Source organism: Hirundo rustica, chromosome 5 (genome assembly GCF_015227805.2).
Source record: "Hirundo rustica isolate bHirRus1 chromosome 5, bHirRus1.pri.v3, whole genome shotgun sequence".
Lineage (NCBI taxonomy): Eukaryota > Metazoa > Chordata > Aves > Passeriformes > Hirundinidae > Hirundo > Hirundo rustica.
This window is the reverse complement of record NC_053454.1, coordinates 16336794-16359631: the sequence shown is the minus strand read 5'-3', so window position 1 is coordinate 16359631 and position 22838 is coordinate 16336794. Positions and strand designations below refer to the sequence as shown.

At 33.7% G+C, this 22838-nt stretch overlaps 1 protein-coding gene across 1 annotated transcript in view; it reads right to left on the bottom strand.

Moving 5' to 3' along the window:
* Nucleotides 1-3089: 3089 nt before the first annotated feature.
* SLIT2 (slit guidance ligand 2) overlaps nt 3090-22838 on the bottom strand; it is a 241465-nt gene continuing 221716 nt past the window's right edge. Inside the window, exons 27-33 of the mRNA XM_058420666.1 lie at nt 22611-22774; nt 16598-16722; nt 16367-16464; nt 14827-14966; nt 10966-10992; nt 3583-3722; nt 3090-3143 (exon numbers count right to left, since the gene is read on the bottom strand). Coding sequence (XP_058276649.1) covers nt 3628-3722; nt 10966-10992; nt 14827-14966; nt 16367-16464; nt 16598-16722; nt 22611-22774 — 649 coding nt within the window. The 3' untranslated portion in view covers nt 3090-3143; nt 3583-3627. The remainder of the gene's footprint in view (nt 3144-3582; nt 3723-10965; nt 10993-14826; nt 14967-16366; nt 16465-16597; nt 16723-22610; nt 22775-22838) is intronic.

The window sequence follows — 22838 nt, the reverse complement described above, 5'->3', positions numbered from 1 at the left end:
CTGCATCAAATAATATATTATTTGTCTGACAAATCTGCATTATAGTTACTTGCCAACCAAATCACATCTTTTGGCAAGAAGTTTTAAGTGTCTGACAATACATTAATTTGCATATATTTCTTTTAACCATGTATTAAAAAATGTGACTTTGATACAAGTAATGAATATAGGTTTTGTTTCAGTTACAGGTGTGTTTCATCCAGGCTCACCTGTAAATAGCAGAGGCAGGATACGATCCTGTGTCATAGCTGACCCTCACTCTACCCCGGTACAGTTCCACTGCTATATGATCTTTATCACCTTTGTACAGCAGGATCCCACTGTCTTCATCCGTGGCAATCTAGTTAAAAGACAGAAATATTTAGAAACAACTAAAATTAGGTATTTAATAAAAATGAGGTATTAAGTGAATCCCTGAATTTACTCCCATAGTGTGTTACTTCATTATAAAATTCTTTTTTGAAGGACAACCTGACAAAACTCTTTAACATCCTATCAATAAGCCCATCTTCTTCAATATGAATACAGAGTTATTGCATTAACTCTTCTAGATTTTTAGCTCAAACTGTGAAAAGCTCTTTAAGGGAGACAATGACAACCTCGGGTCATTTTGCACGTCATGAAAAGTCTTCTACTCTCTTTTCAAGAAAACAGAATCCATAACACAAGCAAACTTACCTGTAGAGTGATATTGGTTTGGGGGCGTATCTTAGCTGAAGGAATTTGCAGATAGGATTCTTTGTTGATGAAGTTTATGCTAATTAGCTTTTCACATCTCTCACCCTGGTAGCCTGATAAACACTGACAGATTGGTTCACTTTCTTTTATGATACACTGGGCCCCATTTTGACATTCATAATTATCACAAGGGCTGGTGCGAGGTAGAACCATTGGCGGTGAAAACTCACAAAACAAGCCACTAAATGAAAACAGAAAACAATCAGTATTTCCAAGAAAAAAAAACTTTGACAGAAGAGATTAATGTTTGTACTGCCTTCAGATCTTTCTCACCTGTACCCTTCTGGGCAAATGCACGTATACCCATTAACTGCATCAGTGCATTGCGCTCCATTTTTACATTTGTTGTCCTGGCAATCATCAAAGTCAATATCACAGTGCTCACCTACATATCCAGGTGTGCAATCACATCTATAAAACAGGAAAACAAATTGGATAGAACAGTGCCTTTTAACGATCCAGTCATATTACGACAAAGGAACTACTGTATTGTTTAAAAATCATGGAAAAAAAGGCATTACTAATACTTTGTGTGCAAAGACTATATAGCTTAGTCATACTATTAGATGGGGAATCTATACATGTAATGAATACAGCTTTCCTAATTGAAATGCTTACATACATGCCATTACATTGAAGAATTGTGTGCAAATAAATCTAGAGAGCCCTCATGAATAATTTAGACAGTTTTTAGAATATATGAGCCACTCAGGATGTTACTGGATGTTACTCATGGCTGCAAACACTAAACATAATCAACATGCTTGGCTGGTGAAACCAAGAAAAATTATCCAAAGCTTGTACTGATGGTTATTTTCTTTGCCAACTGAACAGTATGAATAGACCAATGGTCCATTTATACCATTTAAAGGTTATGCATAATTTTTTGCTCCTAAAGTTCCACCAGTCTGATTTACTACAAATAGCTCCATGGTTGGTAAACTAACAGAAGTCTCAAAACCCATCATCTGCCCCCCCTGAACCCCCCATTGCTTTAGAAACAGCACATCCTCAAGACAGTATGTAGTGATTTTTGTTTGTTAGTTTGTTCGGGTTTTTTTCCATGTGCAACTCTCATTGCTAATGCTAGTGTCATTTCTTCAGGGAATTCTCATATATAGGACTGAGTGAATGCCCAGAACACAGTGAAAAATTAATGGAAAATATTACAAATTTATGCATCCATATGATATTTTTAAAAATTAAGATGCCTTTAATTGATTTCATTAGATCTTGTGATTCCCTCCCCAGTGTTATTTATTTTACTATCTAAAATTTGCTCTAAGCTGGCAAGAATGATTTTAAATAGCCATGTAAATTTAAATTTAGTACTTCAATCAAATATGTCTCATTTTTTATTCAACAAAAATTGCGAACAAGACAAGGGAAAAAGAATATAAAGCATCCTATTAAAAGTCTGACTGAGATACATCTTGAAGTATACTGCATGTGCAACAGTGCAGTTCTGATTTAAAAGTAACAGGAAATACCAATGAACTGGACAGTAAAGTATAAGACACTAAACTAGGTTTATTGAAGTGACATGAAAAAACAAACATAATGCACTACAACAGAAACCCTAATTTTTTTCTATTTTCCAGTGTGAAACTATCAACTTAATTTCACATTCAAGTGAGTATTTAATATTTTTTTGCCATATTTTAAATAAAATGCAATTTCATAAGTAGTGGGAATGACAATAAATAATGTTTTTAGCACAAAAGCATGCCGTGCATAAAACAGGTACTTGTAAGAATGATTTAAATCTGCAGGTTTCCTGTATTTATTAACCTAAAGCTTATTAAAACAATTTTAAATTGTGCATACTAATTAATCATGATAAGGATATGGTGTAATTAAAGATTAGCTTTCCTGGGGAGGGCATTCTTTATTTTATACCTTCCAGTGTGCCTTCCTAATAATCTCTTTCACAATTACTTCTCTAAAAGCAATATAATTATTCCACTTCAATTAAATGCAATTATTTTCCTACTGCTCAAACTCCTGTAAGGGTTTTGTATAGACCATCATAAAGACTACCCTGTGTTTCTATTTAAAACAGAGGGTTTGAATTAGACCTTTTGGAATTAGACATTTTAATGATCAGTAAAATTCAGTAAAACATACTTAGGATAATAGTGCAGCTTTACATGAAAATAATCGCCTGTGCTGCCATAAGGTTTAATAATAATCAAAATTAGTACTTTGAGAATGGAATTGGCTTCCACTTAAACAGAAGGAAAGGAAGATAGGCAGGATAGAAAAATGCAAACTTTGATTCAGTTGTACTCTAACAACATTTCAGACTTACTTGTATCCTTTGGGTGTCAAGATACACTTTGAATCATGCTGGCAAGGATTGAGGTTTTGGGCACAGAAATCTAATTTCTCCTCACAGAGTTCACCTGAAATATAATATATGTTGTCAATTCAGTGAAAATATCACAGTGACTTGGAAATAGCAATGAACAGAATTTTAAAAGCAATGGCTACAAATTCCTCTGCTAACACTAAAATATGCATACTTCTTAACATAGTAATGAATACCTTTATAATAAATACTAATAAATAAATGCTAATACAGAAATAATAAAAAGAAATAATAATATACCTGGAAAATCCTTTATAAACAATATCGACACCAATCATCTATACATGGATATAAATGTTAATTTTGTAATTCTTTTTCACTTACAATACTTATCTAACTCTGCTATATAGCAACACTAGTGATTAAACTCACTAGAACAAAAAAGCCATCAATATGCTTTTCTTTTACTTATTTCTATGCACATTACACACAGAATAGCCAGATTTGCACTATCACTATAAGTAATCTATTACCTGAAAAAAACCTGTTAATATCACTGCATGTCAATACAATTCCAATTATCCAAAAATGAAAACTTGTTTTCTATTTTTCCTTAAATATGACTCTCCATTTTTTGCATTTGTTAATGTACCATAATTATCTATAATCTGTTCTGTGAAAAGAAAAGAAAAAAAATAATCTATGTAAAATGTCTATTCTTCACTGCTGATAGAGGCAGTGGTTCTAATTTCCAAAATGGGCTTATAATATAAAAAGTATTTTAATATGGTTAAAAATTGTTTTATTTGCAACTTTATGAAAAGGAAACAGGTTTGTAAACAGATCAACAATATCTTGTTCCCTTATTAACTTTTCAGGTGATACCATTGATACTGCACTTGCTAAGCTTGTAATCACTGTTTTTTTAAGGTAGATATACTCATTCCAGCATCCATATGAAGAATATTTGTATAATAAACAAACATAAACCCTGTGCCTGCTGAATTCAGGGACTGACAGGTCCATCAGACTCTAAAACTATGAAAGGAGTAGGCTTGTCCCTGTCCTTTGTCCGGTAATAAAACATGAGCTGGCAAGCAAAGAGAAGTAGAACTGTACATTACAATGACAAGGAAAAGAGCAGAAGAAAGGAGTGAATGATCAGATACTTTCACTGCTCAAACCGAACTTGCCTTCAAAGAGACAATATTTGGTATCCCTCAGTTTTACTGAGCTAGCATGACAGTGTCTTGCAGTGGAGTGGACAAATAAACAAAAACTTAAAAAGAGCTGAGGAACAGTCTATATTAAAGCAAGGGTAGAGAAAAAGACAAAATTGAAGCAGGAGCAAAGACGGTTATGGAAGTTAAAAACACAACTGAAAAATGTATACTAAGTGCGATAAGGCATGGGACCTCTAAATCTTCAAAAATGAAAGGACAAGCCAAAAAAACCCCTGCTAAACAAGTATTTTGCAGCCATTCAAAAGATCCAGACTGGTTCTACACAAACATTAAAAAAACAAAAACAAACAAACAAACAAAAAAACCCCCCAGAACAACCCCCAAAAAACACCAAAAACAAAACAAAACAACCAACCAAACAAAAAAATTGATAAATACCACATTCCCAATTCACAAGCAGTGTGTTTTCTCTACAAATAAAGGTTTGAGTTAACATAAGAAAACAGCCCTCATGAACAGGTCACATAAGAGGAAAACTGTCAGTAACAATGTGACAATATATATAGGAAACTGGAGATCAAATGCAGGCCACTGAAGATGACTGATACAAAGGATTACAATTCTATCCTCAAAGCCTCTTCAAGCTCTCAATGGAATTATTAGTCTGGAAACGTACAACTGTTATGACTAGGTCAGTGCACAAAGAATCCTGAAATACCAGGGATTGTTTGCATCCCACAATATATTAAACAAAATCCAGATCCCTTTCTCTTTTCAAAGGATGTTTTTCGAACACATATATAAGGGGTCTTCAATGTTATTCTTCACACAGCATTTAGTCAATTTGCAGAACCTGTAATAGCTGAAATCTGTTTAAAGACCAATAGTGTTTAATGGTCAGATATAAGTATGGGAACAGTGAGTTTAGGTTTTAAGGACTATGGGAGTAGAATAAGCAAAAATGACTGTTTTTTTAACCTAGTTTGTGCACGTTCCCATAGTTTAGAAAGGTATGTAAGTGCAGTCCTAGGTTACAATGTAAGATGTGCCCAAAGTATGTATTCTATCACCATCTACATGAGCTGTTGAAACTAGGTTGGGCAGTGTTTCCCTTGCCCCCTCCCTCCAGACTATCTTCTGTTAATGGCCCATCAATGCCCTGCTGCATGACTCATAGATAACTCCCTCCAGGAGCTATCTCTGTTTAATGGGCAATCAAGGACCCATTGCAAGACTGATAAAATGATATCAGCCCATTGTGAGATGCTCCACCCAGGGGGAGGAGCCAAGCATTCCCACCTGGATATAATCTGGGATTTGGGACAGCACAGGCAGCCTTACCCACTGGATTCCCAGAGGACAAGAGCTACTAGACCTTTTCACAGGAACACTGCTTCAACAAGAGCACATCATCTGGACTGCTACCACCACAGTGTCAGGTTGTTTTCTGACTCTGTAAATGATCTTTTGTACTATTTTGTACTATTGCATGTATTGTATTTTATTTTACCTTTTCTTCTCTCCTATTTTTTTTTTTTTTTTTTCTTTTTTTTTTTTTTTTCTGACTTGGAGTCTCTCGCTGGTTTTGCTTCCAAGCCAGCACAGGTGCCTACATATATGTGGATACATATGCAGATATATACATGCCTATACAAATATCTTATTATGACATATATTGTATAATAGACTACATGCAGAACTGAAAAATACATGACACCCCAACTACAAATAATAAAAATGTGGTGGTACAGTATTAATAAAACTTGGATAAAAGAACCTCTAAGTATTCCCAAGATTATTAAACCTGACAGCATACCAGAGTTTCTGAAAGTGCCACAGTAAGCCTATCTCCCAAGCAGGGCTGGAGACTGCTGTCTCTTATACATTCACAGCAACAGTTCAGTGAAAAGAAAAACAAACTACCTAGAAATGGCAATTTAGGAGTGGCATAATAAGAACAATCATTCTTACCATTCCTGTCAAATTTATTAAACTGATTTTGCTACAGGATATTAACTGGGCTTAGATTATCATTGGCAGAGATTTCTGAAATAACCTGAGTGGCAAATAGTTTACTCAATAGTGTCTAAGCCTGTACATTTTTGTAAATCCTCTCCCAGGTACTTATAAAATCATCAAACATCACCAGGCATTTTTGAGATTATGGTCAGAGTTTGATCTGAGTACTTTGTAGAAAAGCACATAGAAGCAGAACTTTTTGTGCTGTGACAGCAGAAAAATAAAGAAACTTTTCCCTTGCATTTGCAAACTGTATGCATGATGAATCATACCCCTGAAGTTTTAGTTAAACAGTCCATAGCAAATAAGAAAGAGGATGGTGGTCATGTAGCAAAAGACATGTTAAAAATACTACGACCATAAAAATTAGCTTTACTTATAGTACAACCTTTAGTTATAAAAAACAGTAGCATTAATGACTGATGTGTACACAGGATCAGTAAAGAAAATATCAAGATGGAAGCCAAATATGTACATCAGATACTCAATTTCTGAATGAAGATATAAGTACCAGAAGAACAAGCCAAGATAACCCAAACTGAAGGTCTTGTACAGCAAATAGATAATAACTGTTAATATTAATAAATGTTTATAGATCTATATTCTGAATGGAACATTCCCATGGTCAAAATAAAACTGTTTTTGAAAAAGATAATAGCAAAGGTAAGTAAACTATGGGACATGGAATCTAAACCACTGAAGAATATAGTTCTGGTAAAGAAACCCCTCCTTCATCATACTGAATAACCATTGTGTTATTCAGAATTTAAATGAGACAAGGTGAAAAGGAGTAGTTAATTTTGTTAAAATGAAAAGATAGTGATGAAAGGGAAACCCACATAGGACAAAACCCCCCAGATTTACCAAGTTAGGTTCCTTGGCTTTACTGGAAATCTTACGGAGTTTCATAATTTGAGAAACATAATGCAAGGTTTAAAGAGCGTACTTCAATATAAAGGCTGTGAAAAAAGGTCTCAATGCAAGGAAGCGTGACACCAATGTGTGAGGACGTTCTTTTATTCATCTAAAAATACTGTAACTGAAGCTTCTGTAAGTGCTTGGCTAAGTAATTATGTTTTTGAAAGATGGGAACATTTCTATATGTAATAAGGAACAGACTAGTTTGTTTAAAAATAAGTAGCGGATAAAGCGTCAAAAAAACTTGTGAAAAGCGTCCAAAGTTTAATTAGAACCAGCAATAACTCTTTTTATAAGACATCTGGCTTAATTAATCTAAAGGAGTCTGGATTCTGGTATAGAGTAGCACTGAAACCAGTGGAATTATGTGGTTGGCACAAATGAACACGACCCTCCAAGCTCAAGACAAATATTTACTGAGATTTTGCATAGAGTCAGATGTAGACTTAAACAGTCAGACAACATTATTAAATACTGACATATACTGATGATACTTTATATAGTTAACCAAAGCTGTATGTTTGCTAGATTCACAGGTCAGTTTGTGTTTCCTGTGTGTGTTAATTCACTCTTATGACTTGGTAAGATTATAAATCACTAAAAACTTAATCATAGAATACCAGGTTTAACCCTCAAGGGTCATCTCCTGGAAAACACAGAAGAGACAAGATGGCCCAGCACCCTTTCCAGCTGAATCCTAAAAGTGTCTAATGTAGAGGAATCCACCACTTTCCTGGGTACATTATTTGAATGTCTCCGTCCTCATTGTAAGAAGTTTCCCTCTTTTTTAATTCTAGCTGGCACCTCCCCAGGAGTAACTTGTACCAGTTACCCCTCACCCTTTTCCATGTGACTCCTTGTAAAAAAGGGAAATCTCCATTTTCTTTGCAGCCACCTTTTAAATTCTGGAACAGGGTGATAATGCCTCCTCGAGCCTTCTTTTCTCAAGGTGGAATAGACCCTTAACTTTGGATTTTTCGTTATACAGATAACATAGTACAACAAATAGTGAGTAACAAGGCAAGGAGGCGGAAAAGGATTTACATCTTTGTTATTTTGAATAATTGGGCAATAAATTTAAAATAAGCCGATGTCAGCCACTACATTTCTGAATGAAGAGGACAGCTCTAACGAAAATGAACATGGGCTTCTTAATGTAATAGCACACTGACAATTACAGTCAAGGTTATGAAGAAACATGTTTAAAACCACCCTTGTTAGCAGAGCTAAGTTTGATATTCAAAAATAATTTGACAGAGAATCCAAAAGCAACAGTAGTCAGTATTAATTATCAAACCCCAAGTTTTTCCTAGAAAACTTATCCCTCTTCCAAAGTCAAAATATCAAATATCTACCACAGACTAGAATCGAATGATTTTGTGTGTGCATATATATCCACTTCAGCTTCAGAGCTTAGTTATGATAAGCTGTGAGTCAACTTCTGCAGTGTTTATGTTTTACCAAATAGGTGTCACTATCTGACTCTGTGACTGGAAGTCTCTTCAATACTGTACCTCAAACAGCCAATAGAGTGCAGAAGGAGTTGGAAAATGTCAGTGCCATTTAACAAACTACATACAGAAAACTGCTGCATTTTTCTTAAGTCTTGAGTTTGATGTGCAGTACACAACATAAATTATTTCAGGTCTTAATTATTTCAGGTCATTATTCAGAAAAATAAAAATATCTTCTATATGAGGGACAAAGTCTTTTAGAATTAACTAAAGTTCACAGTAGCAGTAGGATGCAGTTTATTATCATAAATCTGAACTTTTTTTTGAATTTCATTTTAGATTCAAATTGCTGGACTCTTCCCATCTTTCACCATTGCATATTTTTAGCTATCCCCCATGTTTGTGGATCTCAGTGTAAGATGGGGCTTAGTTTAGTTTAACATTTCTATTTGTTTTATGTATGCTGTTTGGTAACAGCAAAGAGACAGTAACTTGTACGCAGACAAGCAACTAAGACAAAGAAAAGTTTCGATCATAGACTAGAATGAATAATGGTAGTGATTGAACCAGAAGCAGCTATCTCAGCTTGCCACAAATATAATGTGTGTTTTCCCTTTATACAAATGAAGTAAAATTACTTAAATACTTAAGCTTTTAATATAGAATAGTAATTTAATAGTATATTAAGCTAGATGAAATAGAAAATTTTATGAGTGATAAAAGCAATAGCAACAAATGCATCTCTTTATTCTAAGAATCTGTAACACATGTAGTTCTTACAAGGATGAGAATCATGATTTAATTTGATAGAATTCTTATATTTTTATCAAGTCTGATATAACATGATTTGCATTTGATTACTTGCATTCAAAGTAGTACTGCACCTCCTTTCTTGCAGTGGCAGGAAGGTTGTGTCTAAGGCTTGCATAAACTGAAATAATTGCTTGAAATTATCCCTTTTTTTTTCCCCTAATGCTGCCACAATTCAAAAAATGTCTTGCATGACAAAACCGCTGATTCTCCAAGCTCTTTCTAGCCTATCAATAACTTTCATGTTCAGCTGGCAAGCTAATATAAAAATCACATACACATCTGCTAAGTTTTGGAGCCAAACTTAGTTCACATCCCCCGGATGTTTGATACTTTGTGAGGGGTTTGTCCTTTCCATAATCAGTAATTTTAATATGTTGCACTTCACACTTGAGTAATAAAGAAGAAAAACAGCAGGATATTTCTGCTGTCCAGATGAGTAGTAATAAAATGCAAATACAGCAACAAGTCTAAATGGAAGACAGTTTAAGCATGGAAAACCTGTGGCTGGAATAATTTTCTGAAAACGTTTTATACCCTGCTCAGTTACAGAGAAAATTTATGCTATGAGTTTAAGTTGTAGGAATTATTAATCAGATGTCTAAATTAATCAACATAGGTGTTATTAAGCAACACATCTTATATAACTGCAGTCTTGCTCAATGTGTTATTTCATGGATAATTAGCACATTTTTATCACTATATATATAATATACATATTATTTATATTACTGTATATTATATTGCTTCAAAAGCTGAAAATATATTTATCAAATTAATGACAAATATACCACAAAATTATTCATTTGCTTTTAAAACTAAATATACAACTTCATAAATATGCTGTCATTGATTATGCTAGGTCTCACATTGAATATATGATCAGATTGCAGAGCAGATGGTTTATCTCTGTTAGTGTGATAGGTGCTAAGCGGAAACTTAAAAAAAATAAAAATCAAACACCCAAAATTAGTGTCATAAATCTCTTCAATATTACCTTTCTTCTACCATAGCCCCAGATTAATGTAATCATTTCAGTTTCTTTAGATATTTACAGCAAATAAGAAGCCACAGAAATGAGGAGCAAGAAGATTGTAATTTGATTCTCCGGCATATTTTCTAGTAAGACAATCTATTGAAAATAAAGCAAAAGAGTGCTATAACACAGAGAATACATTAGCACGGAACCATGAGATGGCTTTAAGGTTAGGAGAATAAGGATTTAAGAACACAATAATGTAAGCTTTTTTTAGCCTTATATCAATGTCTGCACAAGTTTTAATACATCTGAAAAAAAGACATTGAACGCAGTATTAAAGTACTCCTGCACAGTGATCTGCATCTTCAACAACATTATTTTGACATGTATTCACAGCAACAGCCAAGCCCCTAATTTGAGGATTTTCAGTGAGCTTTCTAAATTATATCTATATATGATTTGCTCATTTGTAATAACTGAAATCCATGCACCTTTAAGAAAAGGAAAGTGAGAAACCGAGGTAAGTGAAAATAGGCTTAAAAGACAACTGACCTTTTTCCACTTCATTCAGATTAGCAGCTTGCAGTGACAAAGACAGAAGAGACAAGAGACTTTTTACATTGTAATACAACAGCATAGCACATTAAGCTAATGCACAACCATAGCAGCAGAGAGGTTGATACAGCAAACGAAGCAAGCTTCAAAGTCTCACCTCCAGCAGAACACAACAAACGAAGGGCAAGAAGTACATGCCACCAGTGGCGTAAGAGAGGTTTTACTTCTGTATCAGTTAGTTCTGAGATCTAATGACTGATGACAATGAGTAAGAGAAATGATTATCTGTAATCTATAGAATGTACATAAAATGACCTGAAGCTTACTAGACTGGGGTTAAAATAAAGGAGATGGTAATGTTAACAGAATAGCAAGATTAAAGAGTGCAGGACGGAGTGAGGTATTTTAAATGTTTTATTTCTCCAGGTTTCTGTCAGAAACTCTGATTCCACTTGTTTACTGTTGTGTCACAGTTACAGTCTGTGATCTTAAGAAAGCTCATATTATAATGAAAATACCATTCTTTGTCTTTCCACCTGTACCTGTGGTGGTTGCTGTAAAACTTAACTGAAGCAGAGCAAAACTGATTCCTGATTCGTGTGCAACAACACAATAAGCTTTCTAATTGCTTGGTTTTAAATCAACACAATGTAGTTGAGAAGTGTTGATTTTCAAGAGGTTGTTAGAAAAGTCAAAACCAGACTGTTAGGTTTTACAATGTAACATCTTTTGCAGTTCATTTCAGATTCTAACAAGCCCTCCACGTAAAAATAAGATTTTATAGAAGAATGATTTACATTTCATACCAGCATGTTTCAGCTGACTTCTTTATACTGTGCTGCTGAAATGTAAAGCATGTTTGCAGATAATCATTCACCCAGAAAAATATTCTGAGCTGGTGCAATTCCATGTTGAGTAGGTATATGCTGTGACATGTTGAACAAAGACAATTCAGGGTATTGTCAACTGAATTAAAAGAGGACAAGACAAGCCTAGAGTAGTATTTTCCTGGTATAAACACTGTGCCACTTATGGCTCAGGGACTTCCTGAGCTAGAGATCAATACCTCTGAATTTAAAAGTCTCTGTATCTGAATATGAATATATAGCCCGTTTTCCTGATTGTTAAGGTACTTTTGGCTAGCTAGTACATGAATTCATTTTGTGAAAAATCCTTCCATAAAAAACAAACATTAGAAATATGGATATGATTTTAACCTGTTAGAACAGATATCAAAATCCAAATGTTTACCAAGTTCCTCATGAAAATCACTCTGTACATACTTGACAGGAATTTTGTTATTTATCTTTCAACTCAGATTATAGGCCAGAGAAAAAGAAAAGATCTACAAATTATTTGGTACCTCATACACAGTTGAGGCAACTTTACAATTACTTTATATTCTGAACATTACCTGTTTTAGAACCTGATGTGCCCAGACTGCTTTCAGTTTAATTCTTAATACTAAAGGTTATTTATTATGCAAAACCATGGATGACAGATATGAGGACCCCTTGGCTAGCTCAATGTTTTACATTTTCACCTTATAACTTATTTCAAAAATCACCTAAGATCTCACACATTGTGTTCTAGTCTTAGATGCTTTGTATGATAGATAGTATATTGTAGAATTCTGTACTTTACTCTGTGTAATGGAAAACCTAAATTTTTGCTACAATTAGTATAAAATGAGTTGAAGCTCTAGTGATGCATTTTAAAAAAGCGGGTTTTTTTTAAAAACAGAGTGTTGAAAAAAGTCTGAGTTAGTATAATTTCTCAGCAGTTTTGAACTGGGAGGTTAAACTTACTGATTAGAAATAGATTGTTTTTATTTCTTTTAGAGCTGGTGAGAAGACTCACCTAGTCATGTGTCTCACTGACTTCAGTAGAGATTATGAACAGGCACTGTACGTGTAAAACTCATAGTTTTATGGTAAAATTATGCACAGATACGAAACAAATTTAAAAATGCATTTTCTTGTATTTTGACTAAAGAAGCACAACTGCAATACAAACATCAAAAATTTTATCACTGTTTTTTCTCTCCTTTTTTCTCTATCCATAGAGATATACAGAGAAATACTTGAGTTTTTATTTCAATTGTAAATTTAAAATTTACATTTCATTTACAATAATCCAAAAATGCAACAGGCACACTTAATCACAGTTTTAGGCTAGCATCTAGCTATAGACAATCCTTTGTCTCCACTTTATGGATATTTAATAAAAAGCTGTCCTTCCTATTGCATACTGCAAATCCGATAAGCTGCAGACTCTTAACAGTTAAAGGCACCCAAAGTAAGGTTGAAAATGTAGAAATGAGCAACACAGGTAAAAAACACCTACAAAGCTGAGGAGGAGGAATGCACTTGCAAGTGAACTATCTCCTGTGTAATAGGACCATGAAACCACTGGAGAGCAAGACGGGACTGATGCAATTTTGCTTTGCATTCTTCCAGCCTACGAAGAGGACACCTGATCCCATTTTTAAAGAAGATAGAAACTGATCCCAGGGGAGCTGGACTTGACTCTCATGTACCTGAAATATTGTAGAACTGCTGTTTCTACTTACTGAGGCTGTTACCTCTTATTTCTTTCCAAGGCTCAAATTGTCAATTGCACTTAGGTATTAAGGTATTGGAACTTGGCAAAACAGAATTTTCTCTTATGAGAAGATTATATCTGTCCAACAGAATTTTCTCTTATGAGAAGATTATATCTGTCCTTCCACAGATGGATCATCCACATATTATTAAATAGCTTTTTGGCTTTTGTATTTCTTTAGATATTGTAGCTTATCCTGCTTGGGGAAATTTCTACCATTTACCCAGAATAAGTACTGGATGAATACCTCTATTAGATTATGAAGTTGTATTTCTTATACTTGTGTTTTAACATCTTCACTCGCTGTGCATATACTGATTTTAAATTTGAATATCCTAAAACTAAGGGAGGCAATCCAACAGTCTGTAGAACAAGTGTTGGAAACACTTTAGGTGAGAAAGGAGTTAGCTGGCTTTTCAATAAATGAAATTAATTTATGCATTCACCTCCCCTTACAGTTTCCCAGAGCTCAACTTTGATCAATTAAAATAAAAATATAGGATGACTGAGTTGAATTCATTCCCAAATTATGGTGGATCTTACATTTCTTTTTTATGCATCTCAAATAATAATGAATTTAAGCTCTATGTTCTTCTAGTGGTCAACTATCTGATAAAAAATAGATCTTTCTAGTTAGAAGAGATAATAAATATCAGTGCAAACAATAGATCCTACTTCCTCTGTGCTGCTGTTTCAACTATTCTCCATTCTCACAGAGACCATGACAGTAAGCAAGAGTTCCTCTGCCACAAAGAGAAGGATATGCTTTGGCTTGGCTGCCAAGTGACAGAAACAAAATACACTTGTCTTTGTATTCTGTGCAGGAAGCATCACACTTGGTATTACTGTTTCTAGCAAAGTACAGGACAGCATCCAGGGGTGCCAAATACAGTTCCCCAGTGGCACAGACAAATTCTTTAGAGTAAAATGAGGATTAAGGATAAAAGCAGAATATTTTTCAGATTTCTACAGCTACAGAGGTCCTCCACTGGGTTATCTAGACAAACAGTAAGAATGGGAACATTTTGAATGAACTTTTAAATACAAAAATGCTGTAATTTTAAAACTAAGAAAATGGAATTAATGAGAAGACATTAATCTAGTTTTGACTACAAACCATAAAGAAGAAAAATAAGGTGGGACACCCGGTATTAAGTCAGTTGTAGAGTAACTACTAATATACCTACAAAGTAGAAAATATCACGGTTCTGCTAGTAATTCTTGAATTACCTGTGCCTTCTCTTATACTCCTACCTGTATATTCAGGTGGACAAAGGCAAGTATAGTTATTAATTCCATCCACACAAGTAGAATTGTTTTCACAGTCATTGTCTTCACAGTCATCAACATTTACTTCACAGTTTTCACCTTCAAATCCATCTGCACAAGTGCACCTGTAATACAAAAAACCAAATAACCACAAGGGTATTTTAGGTGGGGAGTCCAGACAAGGACTGTAATTAATAGAATTATATTAGAATTCCAATATTCCATGAAAGAGCATGGATGTAAAAGTCTTTATGTTAAACAATCCAGAAGTATTTTTTATAATTTAAATTACAGGAAAATCCTTCTAAAGTCATATCTTAGTCTAAGGACCCCGCTAAATTAAATCATGGAGCGTTCCTTTTGAAAAGCATTCTTCCATTACCTTGTTAGATTATATTTCTTATGGAAAATGATCCCTTTGGTTCTTTAAATTTAAATACATGGAAAATACTGTGGAATTAGTGTTTAGTATGTAATAGTAGTTTTCCACAATCATTCAGTTAAATGCACTAATATAAAACTCTCTTTAATGTACATGCATTCATATAAAAAAAACCCAAGCCTGCATAAATTCTTCAAAGCACTAATTTATTTTTTTGCTTTTAATCATGTTTCTGCAAAACAAATACATCAAAATAGATAATAAATGTAGAAGTCACTCAAACATGACTACACATACATTTTCATTTAATTTGCACTACCTCTAACTTCTGAAGCTTGCACTATGAGATTGCTTTAATTTTCAAAATATGTAGTATTCAAACAAATAAATGAAAAAGGCCAAATTCTGAGGCATGATAAGGACAATTTAAATTCTTGAGGCATGGTATTAAGATGTATACACTTAATTTTTAATAGAAGACTATTTAATCCTTGGGCAGAATTTGGATTAAAAGTAAGAATAATGTCATAACAAATTGCAGGATAATGAATTGTATCTTTTTGAAGAGTCATTTCTAACAAGCTTGAGGTGTAGATTATAAAATGACTAATAATCTCACATAAGAATGCTAAAGAACTTTATTTCATAATTCATGAAGTACATCTGGAGTAATTGTACTGTGTGATTAAATAACTCAAGATTAAAAATGCTCACAGCATGTTTATCTGCTGGCATAGTGAGTTTCAAATGAATCATTAATTTTCTGTTTCACTGGGATTTACATTTTATCATTTACATGCTGTCTGTTGAAGTAATACACACAACAACAGATGAATTATGAGATTTTTTTCAGCAGGGATCTAGCTAGCTATTAATTAACATAATGGAGTCAATACTATGCTGTCTTGACCTGATATGCCTCAACTAATCACAGTCATTTGTTACTGTTTTTAACAGATTCAAAGCTCTAGAAGCTTTCCAAGGATGGCAACATGTTCTGAAAACTTCCAAAGCACTAAAAATCTGCCTTTGTGGTGGTGCTCTCACCAGAAAACACAGAGAACCTAAAGATTAACACCAGCATTAGTTTACCATAAAAATCTCAGTAGTTTTCCATCCTGTTATTACAATTAAAAAACCTACCAGAATCCATCTTTTTCTCCTTCTTTCAAATGACAAGTTCCACCATGGTGGCACGGGTTACTAATGCAAGCATGAATGGGAATATCACAGTCTTGACCCTACAGAGGGAGCAACAATTATAATGTAAGAAGAAAACACAGACACTAGTGGAAGGGAGACAAAGAATAGTTAAAGGTTTTTAAAGACAAGCTTACATTTCAGTGAGCTTTGTCCTCTTCATGCAGTACCTACCTTGAAACCATACGGGCATGTACATCTGTAGAAGTCAACTGGATCATTATTGCAGGTTCCATCATTTTTACATGGATTGGATAAACAGGGATTACACTTTGCAAGAATATTAACATCCACAGACCCTTAAAAATACAAATTGGATAGTCAGAAACAAGCAACTTCAATTTTCATTGGACCGGTTCTATCTGACATGTTGCTTTAAATTTTAAAATGCATCTTGTATTTTAGACTTTATCGTGTTTCTATATTAATGAAGTGCCGAACTGTCCTTCCTTCTTTTGATGCTAGCAAATACGAGATTGGATTTTGGTTTAAATATCATGTTCTAGTTCTTTGTTAAGAAGCTGACTCCAAAGTGATTCCACTATTCCTATCCTCTGAAAGTCATACAGTTCTGATCCTTGATAATTACCTTTCCTTTGTATTAAAAAAATTAAGAATACAATTTCAGCTTTTGTTTTGTTATGAAGTAGGAAGTGCCCGTGAGAAAATGGGCTATCAGAGTTTTCAATCCTTCCCATGATGGCGCTACTGAGAGCACTTCTTTAAATGCATTTTTGTTTTAACATATTTTTTATCTGCAGGATCACATAGATGGCAAAATGAAATGGTAAAATTACCTGTAAATTTCTTGAAGATCTGCAAAGTATAACATACATTGAATTGCATTGTCCATGTTACCTCACCATAAATACCTTATACTGTTTCTTTCTTCCTTATGGGTCAGCCACAGTTCTATGCATTTCTGTGTTTGTCGAGCCCACAAATCATGTAAACTGTACCTCAAACCTATATGCAAATCAAGACTGCAACCCATGCTTACAGTCTACCTTCTATTAATGATTATAATAAAAGAAATCAGAAACGGAAATTGACAAATCCCTAAGTTTCGGAATCCAGATTTGAGCTTTGACTTACACAGATCTTATCCTGTTATATAGATTTTTTTTTTTCTCTTTGTAGTTTTCCAGTTTTACAGCCATTTTCTGGCAAATTTTCAAGTTAGGAACTTTTTTTTTTTTTTTTTTTTTTTTTTTTTTTTTAAAAACAACTGAGGAAATCACTGGTTGCTTGTTAAAAGTTAGAAAACACCTGTGTATGAATAATGATTAATTTGCATAATTTTTGTGAAGTTTGATTACTGTAAGAGAAAACAGGTGACTGTCTAATGCCTATTAAGAGAACAAACATACATTATTACCAGCTCTATGGCCTGATGACAATACTGCCTTCAGTTTGATTTCAGATTTCCCCTATTAAAAAACTCCTTCAGTTATCCACAGATTAACTGTACCTTTGAAGGAATAAACAGTAATTTCTTCTAAATGGGAAAAAAAAAAAAAATCCCAGACTCCTGGGGCCTTCTAGAGAAAATAATCGATTGCTCTGTAACAGGTTTTACATGAAATGAGCCAAACTGCAGAGTTTTCAAAGCTAAAAGGGCTTTGCTCAGATGTAGGGATTTGTTCTATTTTTAAACTTAGATTGCTTAAATTTCTTATTTTTCTTTGCAAATTAATTTCATATTAATTGTAAAGAAGCTGGCCTGGAAGGAAACCATATGATTGTAAGGATCAAGTAAGGAGTGTTAGACAAAGAGCAGGTGACCTTTTAGTTGTTTTTTTTTGTTGTTTTTTTTTTTTTTTTTTTTTTTTTTTTTTTTTTGTATGTTTTGTTTTTGGTTTTGGTTTTGTTTTGTTTTGTTTTGTTTTGGTTTAATCTGCAGTTGCTGGTATCCTTCTGTGTCACAACTTGCAAGCAGAACACGTTAATATGTGATAAGGTGCTTATTGCCAAAGCCATAATCTGTATGGACAGCCAATTTTTTTTCTCTTCATTACATTACTTTGAAAGAGAAATCTATACCTGATCAAAGTATCTGTTAGAACTGCTCACAGGAGAGAAAGAAAAGTTGAATCAAACATCATAGAATAAACACCTAGAAAGTCCTGACTGTACTCTAGACTACTGCTGATTATTAAGCATATTAGGAGGTTCTGTGAAAAAAAATTAAGTGAAAGTGGCACATACATAAAGATATTTAATACTGTGATGTAGCCTGGAAGTCAATCATTCCTTCTGTTTTTTTCTGAATACTATATTCTCTTTTCATGCAATAAAATGCTAATTAATTTGCACAAATTAAAAAACATTCAGTAAATAAGGTTTTGTTCCCAAATGGATTAGCACTCTAAATTTCACTTCCAAAACAGACAGAAAATGGGAACCCAGGTCTCAACAAGTGAGTATGCAACATTATCTGATCTTGTAGTTTATTTATTTCAAACTAATATATGTGTAGTATCCAATATAAATGAATATTTTGATTTATCATTCTTCAGTTGTAAGATCAAAAGAAATGCAAAATTAGTTTTGGAACTTATTTTCATTTTCACTATACTGTTCCTTTATTCTTCCTGCTTGCATGTGTTAAAAGACTTGTATATGAATAAGAATTTGGTTTATAACCTATTGGTTAGTTTAGTTTTTCAAACTGTAGACATCTGTGTTCTTGAATAAACTCTAAGAAAAAAAAAAATCTTTTGTAAACCAAGAAAAACTAACAGTATTTTAATGACAAAGATATATACGTGTAGCTATGATGTTTTAAGAAAAACCATGATGCAAATGGTCCCAAACCAGCTTCTGAAGAAATCTGTTGCAAGAAAAACTTTGAGCTCTGACATGACTCCTCTCTTGCATAAGGCCATTAAAGCACTATTTACACTGCAGATGAAATCACCAATTTTAGTACAATGCAATGGAAGTAATAATTTCAGTTAGATACTCAGATTTTACACCCAGGCTTTTGAAATAAAAAACCCTGTTCATACAATATCCTAAATGATATATCATGAATAATCATCTGTAAATTCATCACAGGGGAAAACAAACAGTACACATGCATGTCTTAGGAAAGAAGTCTGCTTGAGGTACACAAAAGGAAGGTCAGAAGGTCTGTTCTTAAGCAGATCACCCATTCCAGATCTGCTTATCACCTTACCTGGTATCAGAAAACCACAAGGCCCTGGAATCTCTAGAAGCAGGGCATGGATGATAAAGAGGTAAAAGTAAAAGATTGAGAAGCTGTTAGAGGCCACATTAAAAAAAAAAAAGAAATAAAAACCCCACCCACAAATGTAGAAAAATAACTGGAAGAAGAAAATATTAATGGATGTTCCTGCAGTAAAAGAATTCATAAAATTAGAGTAAGGTAAAGGGATTTTGTTGAGCTTTAAACTGAGATGAGACTTCACTGTAAAATGTCATTTTCACTGGGAACTATTCATGATGTAGGTAAAATTCAAGCACCTAATTCACTGTCAATTGAATCCATGGATAGTGATAAGAGGGAATTACACACTACTCTTTTCCTGTAAATAAATATACAGTAGCAGACCATCAACAGATACTCTGAAAACAGCCCTTTTATTCATAAGCTAATATTTTGGTTCTAATAGGAACAGAGCATCTTCCTAATTTCTATTATTCAGCAGTTCACTTTTAAGCAAAAGATAAAATTTCTTATCTTTCAGCAACAGACTCAAAATGTCTTACAGCCCCATCATGTCATCAAAAAGCTGATGATTTGCAATCTGTAATTGTGAGCATCTTCATAGGACAGTGGCAGGAAAATTATTTGCTTTTAAAGGTATCCATAATCCAAAGATCTCCACCCTTGGAAGTGAAACAAATACACAGTTCTTACCCTGCATAATAATATAAAGGATATTTTCTGAAGGGCAAGAGGGAATAAGATATAATTTCCGGATTGTCTGACAGAAACATAACAATGATTGTAGGCAGAAGTAATACAGTTTGTAAAACTGACAAAGCTGGAAAATAACTAAACAGGCTCCTCATGTCCATGCAAATATTCTTTCCCTTGTATCCCTATAACGGTGTGCAATAAAAGCAATATTGTTCAGTGGATGCTGGTAAAGAAAATTATTAGATTGGCCAGAAAATGTCCTATCTAAAATGAGGCTAAGAGACTTTGCACCAGATGAGTGTCATATCAATGAACACTGGCATGACCTCAGAGATGTACTCGTGAGAAATCTCAAGAATGATTCAGAGGGGGGAAAAAAAAAAACAAAACCAAGATAGCTTCCAGTCATATTTATATACAATTTAAAAAAAAAAAAAAAAAAAAAAGTTTTTTGACAGAAAGTCTAAAGAGAAAAGACTGACTAGATTAAATATGCAGTAAAGAACAACTTTGGATAAGACAAACTCTGACAAAGTCCGACTGCTTTGCTTTTATAAGAACAAAATGACAAAGGGATAAAGCTCACCTTTGAAGATACATTAAAAGATGAGTAAGTCAAAACAGCTTGAAGATTACCTAGACACTAAGTTACTTCTACAAGACTAAAGAACATAGCTGTCTAATGCCTCAGAAATCACAATGAGCTTAGTAATGGCTTACAAATATAAGAACACATTTTTTTTTTCTTTTTAAATTGGAGTTTCAATGTTTTTAAATCAGGACCATTAAAAATGAAGCTACAGCAGATGCTTTCTGTGTTTTCAAAATATTTAAGAAAGCATAAATCAGTGGAATAGAGGAAGATTAAACAGTAAACAAACCAAGTTCTCGCTTGATACAAAGTAAAGGGGTACTTTTAAAAAAAGTAATAGTACAGTTCAGAAAAAGAACCTAAGAATTAACAGACAATAATATAAGTTGTGATACAAATGCCAGGAATACTGGTATCAACATGGAGTTAAATACGTTGAGACACCAGCCCGTTTAACAATGTTTTAGATGGAGACCACTATAGTGGCCATCACATTCCTTTATGTACCTTTTTCTTGGTTTGCTTTTGGTTTGTTTTGGTTTGTGCTTTCTTCTGAAATATCAGAGACATATTATACATTTAATTGCTGATTGCTAGGATTATGGATGTATTTACAGTTTTTATGGTGAACAGCTTGAAGGGGAAATGCTGAGGGAAGAGTAGATGTTTAAACTCCTATTCATGACTGAGCCAGTACAAAGTACCTTTGTACATCCTGTACTTTTATGCAGTATGTACATCACAAGGAATACTGTACTGCAAGTCCAAAGACTTTTTATATTTACTTTAAAAGAGATAGGAATTAAAATCTTTAAAATAAATACATTTCCTGATTGGAATCAATGGCTATATCCTTAAGTATGAGTAAATAATTACAAGGGTGAGTTAAGATGCTATAAGAAGTGTATTTTGAATACTAAAGACTTAATTCACTGTTGAGAAAGATGAAAGTTTGACAAGAAAGTTTTACAGATACATATGCTTAGCAGAAGGCTTTCTGAATGTGGAACCTGTGAGCAGAATCGAGATGGAAGCAACTTTCGATATAGAAGAATAAAAGATGTCTAAATTAAGGATTGCTGAGCCAGTAGTTACTGGACAACTAAGAAAGCAAAGGTTAAGTTGAGCTGGAAGGAGGTTTTATGACTAGAGCAAAGGATATGTTGAGCACAAACAAAGAGATGTTTTTACCAAGTAAAGATAAATCCCAAGAAAAGCATAGGCAAAACCCCCCATGTTTTTACCAAGTAGAAAAAATGTCTAAGAATTTTCCACTGCAAGAAAACAGAAAAACAACTTTAAGCTTAAATGTAAATACTAAGTCATGTGGTTGGATAGTAGTGACCATAATATGGTAATGATAATAGTTAATGATAGGCTGTAGGTAATGGTAAAGGTATTGTGTATGATGCTGATTGGTTATTATATATTAGGATGCTCAGCAAAGAAAAATATATAATGCATTGTAACCAGAACTAAAGTGGCTTCAGGCTTGCATATAAGCTGTTGCTGGCAGCTTTAGGCTTGGCTCTGTCACCCACAACCCATGACTGCTGTAACATCATCTATGCAATAAACAGCATTTTGAAGAGCTGCCTGTTGTCCAAACATCCTTCGTCAACACATCTTCTACAATTCACAGGTCAACTATTTATAAAAATTAAACATTGACACTTCAAAGAGAAAAAAAAAAATCGCAACAGTACCTTGGCAAGTAAATTTCTTAGAAGGAGTTGTGAGAAGAAGTTTGTCTGCCATTTCTCCAGGACCAGCACAACGTGCAATACCGGGTTCTTTGTATTCTGATTTTACCCAGTCAGATAGCCACTGCATATTACAATCACAATAAAGAGGATTTGCTCCAATAGCCCTGTGGAAAAAAGACAAATAAAATTGGAAGTCAAGTTTTAAATGACTTAAAAAAAAAAAAAAAA